The sequence below is a fragment of the Amblyomma americanum genome, chromosome 8, assembly GCF_052857255.1.
Source record: "Amblyomma americanum isolate KBUSLIRL-KWMA chromosome 8, ASM5285725v1, whole genome shotgun sequence".
In the NCBI taxonomy this organism is placed as follows: Eukaryota; Metazoa; Arthropoda; class Arachnida; order Ixodida; family Ixodidae; genus Amblyomma; species Amblyomma americanum.
In genome coordinates, this window is record NC_135504.1 from 155,858,707 (window position 1) to 155,872,439 (window position 13,733).

At 43.6% G+C, this 13,733-nt stretch overlaps 1 protein-coding gene across 1 annotated transcript in view; it reads right to left on the reverse strand.

Moving 5' to 3' along the window:
• Positions 1 to 2,019: 2,019 nt before the first annotated feature.
• LOC144102795 (uncharacterized) overlaps positions 2,020 to 13,733 on the reverse strand; it is a 51,269-nt gene continuing 39,555 nt past the window's right edge. Inside the window, exon 3 of the mRNA XM_077635956.1 lies at positions 2,020 to 2,840. Coding sequence (XP_077492082.1) covers positions 2,020 to 2,840 — 821 coding nt within the window. The remainder of the gene's footprint in view (positions 2,841 to 13,733) is intronic.

Sequence of the window (13,733 nt, forward strand, 5' to 3'; positions counted from 1 at the left end):
TGATCCTCAGGGGTGTTAATTGAACTGTATATTACACAATCGTCTGCATACAACCGAATTTTAGAAATAATATTTTCTGGAAAATCATTAATATATAATAAGAACAACAGTGGTCCGTGCACGGATCCTTGTGGTACACCGGATGATACATTAACAGTTTCAGATGGACAAGAGTTGAAAGAAATATACTGTGTACGATTAGAAAGAAAGCTTGATATCCAGTCTATCAGTAACGGGTTTTTGAGTATTGCATTAAGCTTACAAAGAAGTTTGCTGCGGAGAACGGTGTCGAAAGCTTTAGAAAGGTTGATAAATAAAGCGTCGATTTGTGAGCCCGTGTCGAGGGAACTAGCAATGTCGTGCGTGAATTCTACAAGTTGTGAAATGGTACTGAGCCCGCGCCGAAACCCATGCTGAAATTTGCACAAGATTTTGTTAGCTTCAAGAAATTCTGTAATGTGCTTATGAATGATATGTTCTAGTAATTTGCATGAGTGTGAAGTTAACTAAATGGGGCGACAGTTGGACAAGATTTGGGTGCTGCCAGCTTTAAACAGGGGAATAACTTTTGCAAGCTTCCAGGCTACGGGGACGGTTGCGGTTGATAGCGATTTCTGGAAGATGGTAGTCAAACAGCGGCTGGTCCAAAGAGAGTAACGATGCAGAAATACATTAGGGATATCATCAGGACCACTACTTTTTTTCACATTTATGTTCAGAATGTGGTTCAGAACACTTTCGACGCTTATTGAAATATCATCGACAGAACATTGAGAGTTGCTAGGAAAAGTAATCATTTCAAGGTTATCGGTTGTAAATACCGACTGAAAATATGTGTTGAAACTAGTAGCTATAGCTAATGAGTCACAGACCGGCTTATCTTCAATAATGAAGGTATTGGGACTAGTGCTCTGTGGCAATATGGATGCCCAAAATTTGCGGGGATCGTGTTTCATTAATTGCGGCAAAGAATTTCTGTAGTAAAAATCTTTTCCCGAGTGAACTTTGACACGGAGTTCTTTAGCGTCGCTGAACTGTTGCAAAAGTTCAGGGTTACCATTGCGCTTGGAAACACGTAGTCTGGCAACACGGCGAGAAAGATGTAGTATGTCTCTTGTTATCCAGGGCATACTGTGGTTTTGCTTTTTAGTTTTTAATGAAACAAAACGCTGAATACAGACCTTCACAATGTTCTCGAAAATTGTTACTAAAGAATTCACGTCACATGATATGCTGAGGTGCTGAAACTGTTCAAATTCGTCACTTAATAAATCCAGGATAGGCACGTCGTCTCCTCTGCTGAAATCCGGAAATGTTGAATAAGTTAGTTTTGAGGAAGGAATAGAACATGGGATCGAAACAAGAACAGCGTTATGATCGGATATCCCCCCGACGACTTCACATGTAAAATTCGTCGCGAAAAGAGAAGAGCTTAAAAACACCAGATCCAGTATTGCCGAAGACCTCGTGGACTTATCAACTATCTGTTTTAATCCAAATGACAAAGAAAAATTGACAAGTTCATTACTGATTGCAATGTCTTGTCCAGTAATAGATAATGTATGCCATTGAATTCCGGGAAGATTGAAGTCTCCTAGGATAATTATATTTGGATTGTTGATATGATGAGAATGCAAGAAGTTACTTAAAGAATGCACGTGGTCTACGGAAGTGCCTGGTGGTCAATACACTGCACCGATAACAAATGATTTGTTACCTACGTACAGTTTGCACCAAGTTGACTCTATTTCGACAGGGACAGAAAATTTAAACAAATTTCAGACTAGACTTAATGAAGAGAGCGACACCGCCTCCTTTCCCATGCTGCCTGTCCGCCCTAATTACAACGAAACCTGGAGGAGTTATTTCAGAGCCAATTATACCATCATGTAGCCACGTTTCGGTGACCGCAATGACTTCAGGCGAATGAGTTAGGATTAAAGAGATAAAATTTGGAAGCTTGTTTACTAAACTTCTGGCATTGATGTTCAGAACACGAAGGTTGGCGACGGTGTCCCGTCAGTCAGAATCTGCGGGTGGCTTGGCAGCAGTAGCATTAGCAGCAGCAGTGTCCGGGGGCGTTGATTTCAAATCTTTGACCAAACTTTTCTCAACATCAACCCAGTTGTACCGGATGCTATCAATAAACACGTGGTCATAACGCAAATGAACCTTCGAGCCACTGTCACGATAAGATTGTGTTGCATCCCATATTTTTTTCCGGATCAATCGAACGTGAGCAGAGAAATCCTCGGATAAGCTAATGCCTGAATTTTTGAGCCTATGAGCATTTTTTAACGCTTGAGTTTTTTCCCGAAAGTCAAGTAGCTTAACGATGACAGGACGAGGGCGCCCTTCCTGCTTTCTACATAGCCGATGATACCTTTCTATTTTAGGACAATCCAACTGAAGGTTATCGATGAATACCTTAGTCACCGCAATGAACAGAGCTTTGTTAGTTTCTTCATCTTCTTCAGCAAGACCGTGAAATATAAGATTGTTTCGGCGAGAACGGTTTTCCAGCTCATCATTTCTTGAAGCAAGTTTGCTAACAATCTCAGACAACGAATTCAACTGGCGTTGCACGGCCCCGTCGCTTGCGTCGCCGTTCGAGGTCGGCGAGCATGACTCAAGAGCAGAGACTCGTGATTCAAGTGCCTCAAAACGAGAGTTCACTCTCTGCTGGAAACGTTTTATATCTGCAATATCTTCGGCCATTTTTCTCTGGCCCGCAAGCAATTCGGCAAGCATTTCATTAATAGCTGGCTGATTGGAAGTGGAGCAAGCGTCATCAGTGCTTGCTACTTGAACATTAACGGAAGAAGATGTAGAACGTGTGCCTGGTTTTGAACCGGGATTGCTGTGAGAGGGTCCAGGATTAGTTTCCACATCTCCGCTTAAGAGAACACTAGCAATGCAGTAAACAAGCTGTGAATACAACGATACAGACAAATAACGAAAACCGCGATTGTGACGGGACCGCACCTTCGCTGCACCGCCTGCGCAAGCATCCTTCATCCATCATTAAAAGCCTTCACCTCGAGACCCCCAGCTTCATTCCAGCAGTGGTTGCGCTTAATGAACCTACCGCTAAGCATCGGTTATTGTTCATCAATGTTTCCAAGCCCCTGCAGATCCCAAAGTGCCTGCTCAGCGTTGCAATTTCCTGCAAGGTGGTCTGATCCCTGCCTCGTGTCAACGGGAAGGATACTACACTGTCTTCATTGATACGTATACCACGGAACCGTGCCTTCACTGTAGCGCCTCCCCAAGCATCCTTCTTCCATCCTTAAAAGCCGTCCCCTCGAGACCCCCAGCTTTATTGCAGCAGTGGTTGCGCTCATCGAACCTACCGCTAAGCATCGTTTATTCTTCATCAAGGTTTCCAAGCCCCAGAACATCAAAGTGCCTGCTCAGCGTTGCATCTTCCTGCAAGCTGGTATGCTTCCTCCCTCATGTCAACGGGGCGGATACTACAGTCTTTATTGATACGTGTACCACGGGACCGTGGCTTCACTGTGCCGCCTGCGCAAGCGTCCTTTTTCCATCATTAAAAGCCTTTACCTCGAGACCCCCAGCTTTATTCCAGCAGTGGTTGCGCTCATCCAGCCTACCGCTAAACATCGTTCATTGTTTATCAAGGTTTCCAAACCCGTGCCGACCCAAAAGTGCCTGCTCAACGTTGCATGTTCCTGAAAGCTGGTCAGATTAATGCCTCGTGTCCACGGGGCGCATACTACACTGCCTTCATTGATACGTATACCACTGAACCGTGCATTCGCTGTAGCGCCTGCACAAGCATCATTCTTCCATCCTTAAAAGCCACCACCTCGAGACCCCCAGCTTCATTGCACCAGTGGTTGCGCTCATCGAACCTACCGCTAAGCATCGGTCATTGTTCATCAAGGTTTCCAAGCCCCTGCAGACCCCAAAGTGCCTGCTCAAGGTTGCATCTTCCTGCAAGCTGGCCTGATTCCTGCCTCGTGTCAACGGGGCGGATACTGCAATGCCTTCATTGATACGTATACCAAGGTACCGTGCCTATGCTGTAGCGCCTGCGCAAGCATCCTCCTTCCAGGCTTAAAAGCAGTCACCCGGAAACCTCCAGCTTCATTGCAGCAGTAGCTGCGCTCATCGAACCTACGGCTAAGCATCGTTAATTGTTCATCAAGGTTTCCAAGCCCCTGCAGATTTCAAAGTGCCTGCTCAGCGTTGCATCTTCCTGCAAGCTGGTCTGATTCCTGCTCATGTCAACGGGGCGGATAGTACACTGTCTTCATTGATACGTATACCACGGAACCGTGCCTTCGCTGTAGAGCCTGCGCAAGCATCCATCTTCCAGGCTTAAAAGCCGTCACATCGAGGCTTCCATCTTGATTTCAGCAGTGGCTGCGGTCTTCGAACCTACCGCGAAGATCGTGCATTGTTCATCAATGTTTCCAAGCCTCTGCAGAGCCTAAAGTGCCTGCTCAGCGTTGCAGCTTCCAGCAAGCTTGTCAGATTCCTGACACGTGTCAACGGGACAGATACTACACTGTCTTCATTGATACGTATACCACGGAACCGTGTCTGCGCTGTAGTGCCTGCGCAAGCATCTTTCTTCCAGGCTTAAAGCCGTCACCTCGAGACCCCCAGCTTCATTGCACCAGTGGTGGCGCTCATCGAACCTACCGCTAAGCATCGGTCATTGTTCATCAAGGTTTCCAAGCCCCTGCAGGCCTCACAGTGCCTGCTCACCATTGCATCTTCCTTCAAGCTGGTATGATTCCTGCCTCCTGTCAACGCGGCAGATACTACACTGTCTTCATTGATACGTATACCACAGAGCTGTGCCTACGCTGTAACGCCAGCGCAAGCATCCTTCTTCCAGGCTTAAAAGGCGTCACCTCGAGACCCCCAGCTTCTTTGCAGCAGTGGTACCGCTCATTGAACCTGCCGCTAAGCATCGTTCATTGTTTATTGAGGTTTCCAAGCCCCTGCAGACCCTAAAGTGCCTGCTTAGCGTTGCATTTTCCTGCAAGCTGGTGTGCTTCCTCCATCGTGTCAACGGGCGGATACTACAATTTCTTCATTGATACGTATGCCACGGAACCGTGCCTTCGCTGTAGCGTTTGCGCAAGCATCCTTCTTCTAAGCTTAAAAGCCGTCTCCTCCAGACCCAGAGCTTCATAGATGGATGGATGGATACGGCTGAACCCTCTAAATCAGACGGTGGCCCAAGCCACCTAGCCATGACTTTTGAAACTTTAGTCTTCTCTTGATTTTAGCCACCAATAAAATAACTTTCGCTTGGTTACTTCTACCCGCTTAAAAACTACCTTCCCTTCACTGTCGTTTTACCCCAATGCCTTGGATAAATCAGCCCCGCGCTTTCCACTGTAGGGTGGAGCCCTTTACAGAAAAGTATCAAGTGTTCAGCCGTGTCCTCCTCCTCTCCGCACGCAACGCACAACGTGTCTATCTCAAGGTACGTGACTCTATAGGTATTTGATCGCAAAACTCCTGTCCTGGCCTCTAACAACAAAGAGTTTCCCCTATAATTATCATAGACATTTTCTTTTGAAATTTCCTGCTTAAAGATTCTGTATGTTCCCGGTGCTGGTTTGGTCAGCATCGCGGTTTTCCACAAAGCTCTCTCTGTTTTTTTAACCTTTTTCTTAAGTGATAATTGCTGATTTTCCTCCCTACTGCTGGCCAGATATTTCCTTGTCAATTTTCTAGTCCGCTTTCTCCACTTCGTGTCAACATTCCTTATATACAGGTATCTAAAAACTTTCCTAGCCCACTGCCTTTCCCCCTTTTTTCTAAATCTCTCCTCAAATGCTCTCTTACTGCTAGCTTCTCTGCTCTCCAACGACGCCCTTCCCATATCACCTAGTACTCCCTGATTTGGTGTATATCTATGTGCTCCCAAAGCTAGCCTCCCTACGCCACGTTGTTTAATTTCTAACCTTGCTTGAACATCTGGTCGCGTGTAGAGGACCGCATTACGGAAAGTCAGGATAGGAACCATTACCCCTTCCCAGATTCCTCTTACCACTTCATACCTATTGTAATTCCAAAGTGCCATATTTTTCATGGCAGCTGCATTCCTACTACCTTTATTCATTACATATTCTTCATGCTCTGTCAGAAACTCAGCGCTGTTATTTATCCACACCCCAAGATACTTGCACTCATCCACTTTTTCTAGCTTGAACTCCTGTACTCTATGCTCACCGACCTCATCATAAAATATCATGACTGCAGATTTTTCCTTACTAAACTTGAAATTAATCTATCTCCCTCTGTACCACATATGTCTATGAACTTCTGCAAATCTTCCTTGCTGTCAGCCATTAGCACTATATCATCGGTGTATATTAGTCCGGGTAATGACTGTTTAATCAATTCTCCTTGCTTGAAAAACGAAAGGTTGAAGCCTAGCCTGCTACTCTCTAGCTTGGTCTCCAACCCTTGCAGCTACAACATGAACAACAGAGGAGACAGAGGACATCCTTGCCTAAGCCGCCGCTGTATCTCTACAGGCTCTGATACCTTTTTTCTCACTTTTGAAGCACTCTGGCACCTTTATATATATCTTTTAAAAGATTAATTACACCATCTTTCACATCCAATGTGCCCAGTATGTCCCACAGATACTCTTGAATAACGCTTTCGTAGGCTCCCTTAATATCCAGAAATGCTAGCCATAGGGGCCTGTGTTCCTTTCAGCAATCTCTATACACTGCGTCAATGAAAACAGATTGTCCTCCAACCTCCTCTGTTTCCGGAACCCATTTTGTAACTTCCCTAGCACCCCCTCGTTCTCCACCCAAGCCTGTAATCTGTCCTTTATAATCTGCATCACCACCCTGTACACCACAGTTGTCAATGTTATGGGACGGTAGTTCCTTATGTAAGCTTTGAAACCCTTTCCCTTATATGTCATGTTCAATCTACTTAATCGCCATTCATCGGGGACTTACCCATCCACTATAATTTTATTCACTACCTGTATTAATGTCTGCTTGAATTTTTGTCCTAGCTTTTTTATTACTATAATCGAAATATCATCTGGTCCTGTTGACGTGTCACTAGGAATCTTCTTTTCTGCCCTTTTTCACTCTCTTTGCTCAAGTGAAGCTATTGCAGTAGCCGGTCTATCCTCCTTTGATAAATTGTGTGCAACATACATTTCCTTAAATTTTTCTGTCAACCTTGTTCCTATGTGTTTTATCGCTTCATCTCCTTCTAGTCGAATACCCTGACCTGTAACAATAAACATATGTTCTAGCATAGTCTTATTATTCATTGCATTTAGATGCTTCCAGAATGTTTGAGCTGGTTTTCTTACCTTTTCATTTACTTTTGACATCTATTGGGCACCCTTTCTTCTAATTTTCTCATTAATCAAATAGGATGCTTCCCTTCTACACTTTATGAAGGTATCCCATTTTCTGTCTACTTCAACTTCTGGTTCCCCCTTCTTGGCATATCTGTGTTCCCTGGACGCTTCCTGACGCTTCTCTTGCGCCATCTTGATCTCCTCATCCCACCAAATCTTTGGTTCGCGTCTTTTCCTTTTAGCATTACTCGCACCTTAGCTAGCTCTTGCTCCAATAATCTAGTTAATTTGGTATAGGTCCATTCTGTTTCACTATCCTCAAAGATTACTTTCTCATTAAAGCAGTATTTTCGCTCAGTGATCCTACCGCTAAGCATGGTTCTTTGTTCAAGGTTTCCAAGCCTCTGCAGACACCAAAGTACCTGCTCAGCGTTGCATCTTCCTGCAAGCTGGTCTGATTTCTGCCACGTGTCAACGGGGCACATACTACACTGTCTTCATTGATACGTATACCCCGATACCGTGCCTTCGCTGTAGCGCCTGCGCATGCAGCCTTTTTCCATGCTTAAAAGCCGTCCCCTCGAGACCCGCAGCTTCATTGCAGCAGTGTTTGCGCTCATCGAACCTACCGCTAAGCATCGTTCATTGATCATCGAGGTTTCAAAGCCCCTCCAGTACCGAAACTGCCTGTTCAGCGTTGCGTCTTCCTGCAAGATGGTCTGATTTGCTGCCTCGTGTAATCGGGGCGGATACTACACTGTCTTCATTGATACGTATACCGCGGAACCGTGCCTTCGATGTAGCTCCTGCGCAAACATCCTTCTTACAGGCTTAAAAGCCGTCCCCTCCAGAACCCCAGCTTCAATGCAGCGGTGGTTGCGCTCAATGAACCTACCGCTAAGCATCGTTTATTGTTCATCAAGGTTTCCAAACCCCTGCAGACCGCAAAGTGCCTGCTCAGCATTGCAAATTCCTGAAAGCTTGTCTGATTCCTGCCGCGTGTCAACGGGGCAGATACCACACTGTCTTCATTGATACGTATACCACAGAACCGTGCCTTCACTCTAGCGCGGGCGCAAGCAGCCTTCTTCCAGCCATAAATGCCGTCACCTCGAGACCCCCGCCTTCAATGCAGCAGTGGTTGCGGTCATCGAACCTACGGCTAAGCTTGGTTCATTGTTTAGCCAGGTTGGTGCCTTTGCTCTTTTGCAATTTGGAGGACTACCTTGACTGCAACCACTGCTGCTGCCAATTTTCTTCTCTTCGCGGTGCTCATTGTCTGCGCATTGCTCATGGTGCCGAATAATGTAGAGCTGGCTAAAAAAGTGAGTAAACAGGCGCATGTTTTAGGCCAAGATGAATTACATATTTAATCAACTGCTCACAGAAGTAAATATTTAGGTTCAAGAATCTGGTCTAGACTTAGTTGGACTAAGGAAGCGTCTGACATGGATGCTAGTGTCACGCTTTTGAATGATATAGTCGAAAAAGTTCACAGCAGTCAAGCGGATCCCTTGGCCGCAAACAAAGCGCTCATACTCGAGAATGAAATGCTAAAAATTCAAATCGCCAATCAGGATCAGTATTCCAGAATCAATAATTTGAAATCAGAGGTGCGCCTTGCACACAGGGCCAGGACTGTGTTGCAATTGTGGCGTCGACTGAAGAGAAAATAAGCTGCCCTGTTGGCACAGCCAACCTTGACATTGTACACTGGGTGCCCGCTGAGTGAGGGCAGAACATCATTGCTGGCTTCATTTCCCGCGCTAAAATAAACGACTCCTTGTATGAAGCTCGTAAGTCACGGCTTGACACCGGTGCGTTAGGTCTCCGAGGTGATGTAAAGGAGCCAGTAATTATAAATGACCACCTTACTCTGGAAAACAAGAAACTTGTCAGTAAGGCACGAACACTCAAGAAAGAAAAATGGTGGCTATTTCTCTGGAAGAAAAATTGCCAAATTTTGGCTTGTAAGACAGAGACCAGCCACGTTTTCCGCATTAAGTCTGAATCCGACCTTTCCTTTTTCGTTTGAGATTATGCGTTTTTCTTCCAATCTCGTCCATCAATATGGCCTCATACCTTCAAGTGTAAACTCTTATCTTTCCCCTTCTTGCGCATCTTTTATTCATGGCAATGCGCGAATTCTACAAAAATATTCGCACGATTTTACTAACCTATTGTCAGCCACTCAACACGAATTCTCTGTAATCTGCGTGATCGAAACTTGGCTCTCTGATGCTGACAAGAACCTGTAGACGTTGCCTTCATAAAGCGCTCAGTAGTGCGATCGTAGCGATCGCGCGCACGGTGGCACAGCGATCTTTATTTCCTCTTGCTAACACTATCGTCGTCCACTTGATCTATCGCTAAAAGAGGGAAATAATGAATCTGTATGGATCGAACCAGACGAATCTTTATTTTCACTAGATAGAAAAAATATAGTCCTTGGCTGCATATAGCGGTCACCCTCGTCCCATGTCAAAGATTTCTGCTCAGCTCTACACTCAGTCTTAGGGGTATTGTCAACGGAACGCAAAAATATTATAATATTAGGTGACATCAATATTAACACATTAGATCCCGACTGCTGCTCATATGTAGATCATATTCAAGTTTTAAATACTCATGGCTGTGAAAATCTTATCAACATTCCCACACGCATTTCCGCTAATGGTTCAAGGTCCCTCATAGATAACGCTTTAGCCAACCTAATGTCCACCCCTGAGGCAGGTGTCATAGAAGCCGATATAACAGATTACTATCCTGTCTTTCACTCAGTTCCTTAAAAAAACATTGAACTCTGCATTATTCCATGAACTGTTTGCTATTATTGATTGGTCAGTGATTAAGGTTCTTGATGACGCTGATATTGCATTCAATCAGTTCTTTCTTACTATCTCTAATACCATCGATGATTGTTCTACAATATATAGTCGCAAGAAGAGATTTTCAACTCCGAATAATCCCTGGATGACATCAAGCCTTTTAAGCAGCTTGAGAAAGAAGGATAACCTCTATAGAAAATGCAAAGAGCAAGCATTTAACTTAAGGCAGTTGGCGTGTGATGAGAAATATTTTAATGTATTTGGCTTGATCCTGAGAACAGCGAAGCGAAAGTACTATGAAAGAGAAATAAGTCGCGCAGGAAAAAATGTTCGTAAGCAATAAAAACTTGTTAATTTCTTTCTTAAGAGAAAAAAACTCGAAAGCTCCGATATCAACAATTACTTCCGGTAAAGAAACTTATACCAATCCCACAGACTTTGTTGAAGCCTTTAGTGATTCATTTGCTCTAGCTTCAGGATTTTTAAATACTGCCACTAATCGAACATTACAACAATCGCCCCAAAGCACTTTCCTTTTCCCTGTCTCTCCTGATGAAATCGGCAAAATAATACGCAATCAGAAAGACGCCAGTCCAGGTCTCGATAATATTCAATCGTCCCATATTAAGTTAATTGCGCATCTCATTTGCGATGTCTTCGCCGTTATTCTTAACCTGGTCTTGAAATCAGACACTTTCTCTACTGTATTGAATAGGGCATAGCTAATTCCAGTCTTAATAAAGGGAGATATACAAATCATTTCTAATTACCGCCCAATAGCCATTTTATCATTTTGTCAGCAAAAGTGTTGAAAAAGCCTTTGTTATCCAATTAAACAACTACTTAACAAAATTTGACACTCTCTCACCTAACCAGTTCGGTTTCAGAATGGGATTCTCCACTGAATTAGCTGTGATCACTCTCACCGATAAAATTAATCCCACTTCGACGCAGGTAACTTTGCCGGTGCAGTGTTTATTGACCTTTCCAAAGCTTTTGATTACCTCAACCATGATATTTTATTCAATAACCTTGACGTTATCGCCATAACTGGGCCTGCACTTTCGCAAATCAGAAGCTTTTTATTGAATACAAAACAAGTAGTGTTCATCTCAGGAACGTACTCAAAATTCAAGACTACTAACGATGGTGTTCCGCAAGGTTCTCTTCTTGGACCTCATCTATTTTTATTATACATCAATGACCTCCCTAGGTGTCTTTATAATTCCCAGGAGCACGGACTGTTGGGCGAGTTGGTGCATTGCAAACACGTACAGCTGTTTTCTTTATGCTGACGACACAACAATTTTAACCTTGGATTCAGATATCAATAAAGTGGTTGATGAACTTCACATTCATGCGCAGAATGTATTCGGTTTGGTTTATGGTTTATGAGGGTTTAACGTCCCAAAACGACTGAGGCTATGAGAGACGCCGTAGTGAAGGGCTCCAGGAATTTCGACCACCTGTGGTCTTTAACGTGCACTGACATCGCACTGTACACGGGCCTCTAGAATTTCGCCTCCATCGAAATTCGACCGCCGCGGCCGGGATCGAACCCGCGTCTTTCGGTACAGCAGCCGAACGCCATAACCACACAGCCACCGCGGCGGCTGCAGAATGAATTCGATTGGTGCAGAAATAGTTTGCGGTCCATTAATGCATTAAAATCTAGCTTTAAAGTTTTTAGAACACCTCATAAAATTCTTTGCGAAAACCCGTCAAGTTCGCATAAGCTCAAACTCCATCATTTCAGCTGATCACGTAACCGTTGTAGGTGTAGTACTGGACAAACATTTCAATTTCACACCCACATCACATCCATCTCCTGAAAAATGGCGTATAGTTTTAGAGTACTAATCAAAGTTTGCCCGTATTTTCGTGTTCCCATTCTCATTTCCCTCTATTATTCGTTCATCCACTCCCACATTAATTATTGCATTTCACCTTGCGGAAACAATTATTATTCGCATTTATCTTCTTTGTAAACTATCCAAAATCAAGAAATTCGCGTTATCACTTAAAGCCACACCATTTAAAATGCCCCTCGTCTGCTCCTATCAGACAATATTTTACCTCTGTCCTAAATAATCGACTACAAACTATGTACCCTTAAGTTCAAATCTGTTAGGAGCTAGTTCCTTTTTCGCTAAGTACCAGTGACGAAAATCCGCGTCGCATCGACCCACGTTTTGCTAATCACAATAACTTCTTACTCCCCAAACCTAACACTGATTATGGAACACAAACAGTTCGTTTCTCTGCTACATTATAGAACTCATTACCAGTTAACATTAAGCAATCATAAAATATCTTTACCTTTAAATTCGCTATTCGTCAGTTTTTACAATCCCCCAAATAGAGTTTCGCATGGTAAATGGTACTAGTTTTGTCACTTACCTCATTCTATGATTTTTGTTTTGTGTTGTTCTGTACGCTATTAGGTGTGTAATCTTTTTTCATTCAAATATCTTTTTGCATTCTTGTATCTCACTCACTGCTCTTTACTGACGCCAGCAACTTTAAAATTTTGCATCTGCTCTCTGTATATTCTTTTTTACAATTGTTCTTACAGGAGGTCCCATCCACAGTCTACGACTTTAGAACCTCCTTCTGTATTCCACTGTCTTTTCTGATCTTGTACCCTAAACATGGAATAAACTAACCTTGAACCTGGAAGCTCCACGATGCTTAGAAAATTATCTGGGGGATAAATCTGACGCGTATGAAGGAAACGAGAACAGATTTTTATCATGCTCACTTAACAAAGTCTCTGAAATTCCGATCATTAAAGATGGGTTGGGTAACATAGAAAGAGCATTGAAAATAACATCATGTTTTTTCTAATACTTCTTGCATTTAGATTAATTGCTGAGTGTGTGGAACCCGATAAGAAGTATTTGAGTTGATTGGTCGAAAAATAAAAAGCATCGGAGGAACAGTAGCCGAAGCGAATGGTTTAGACTATTTGTGACAGGTCAGTATCCTCAGTGAAGTGGTACACCGTAATGTCTGTCTTTTTCTGTGCATTAACCATGCATTAACACTTCTTTTTGGGCGAGTTGGTGCATACTTGATTTGAAGAGAATAGCGCCAGAGCATGCAAACCACGAAAAGACAAGGACGCGACACAAAGCGCTTACTCACAACTAATTTTATTGAAACCAGGCAGCGCCTTTATATGGCGACGTTTAACTGGAAAAGAAGAAGGAGGAGGGCAGGAAAGGTAAAGAAATCTAAGCGACCATCACAGCGAACACACATGAGCAAGCGGTAACCAAAACAAAAAAAAGTTAACAAAGATTATTTAAGGGCGGCATCTAAAAATTCGAACTCGGACGAAAAAAGTGAAACAGATGGGGTGCTGACACACCTATTGCCAAGTTTCCTTATGTAAAAAGCCTCCAGACATTCACGTGCCTTCTTATCTGTGCTTTTGCCAAGAATCTTAGTCTGACTCAATCATGCCTCGCATCCGTCGCAACCCATAATACGCGCTACCAAATGTGCATATTTATCCTTTAAATCTTATAAATTTCGGGCATGTTCCCCCAAGCGCTCGTTGATGCAGCGCCCAG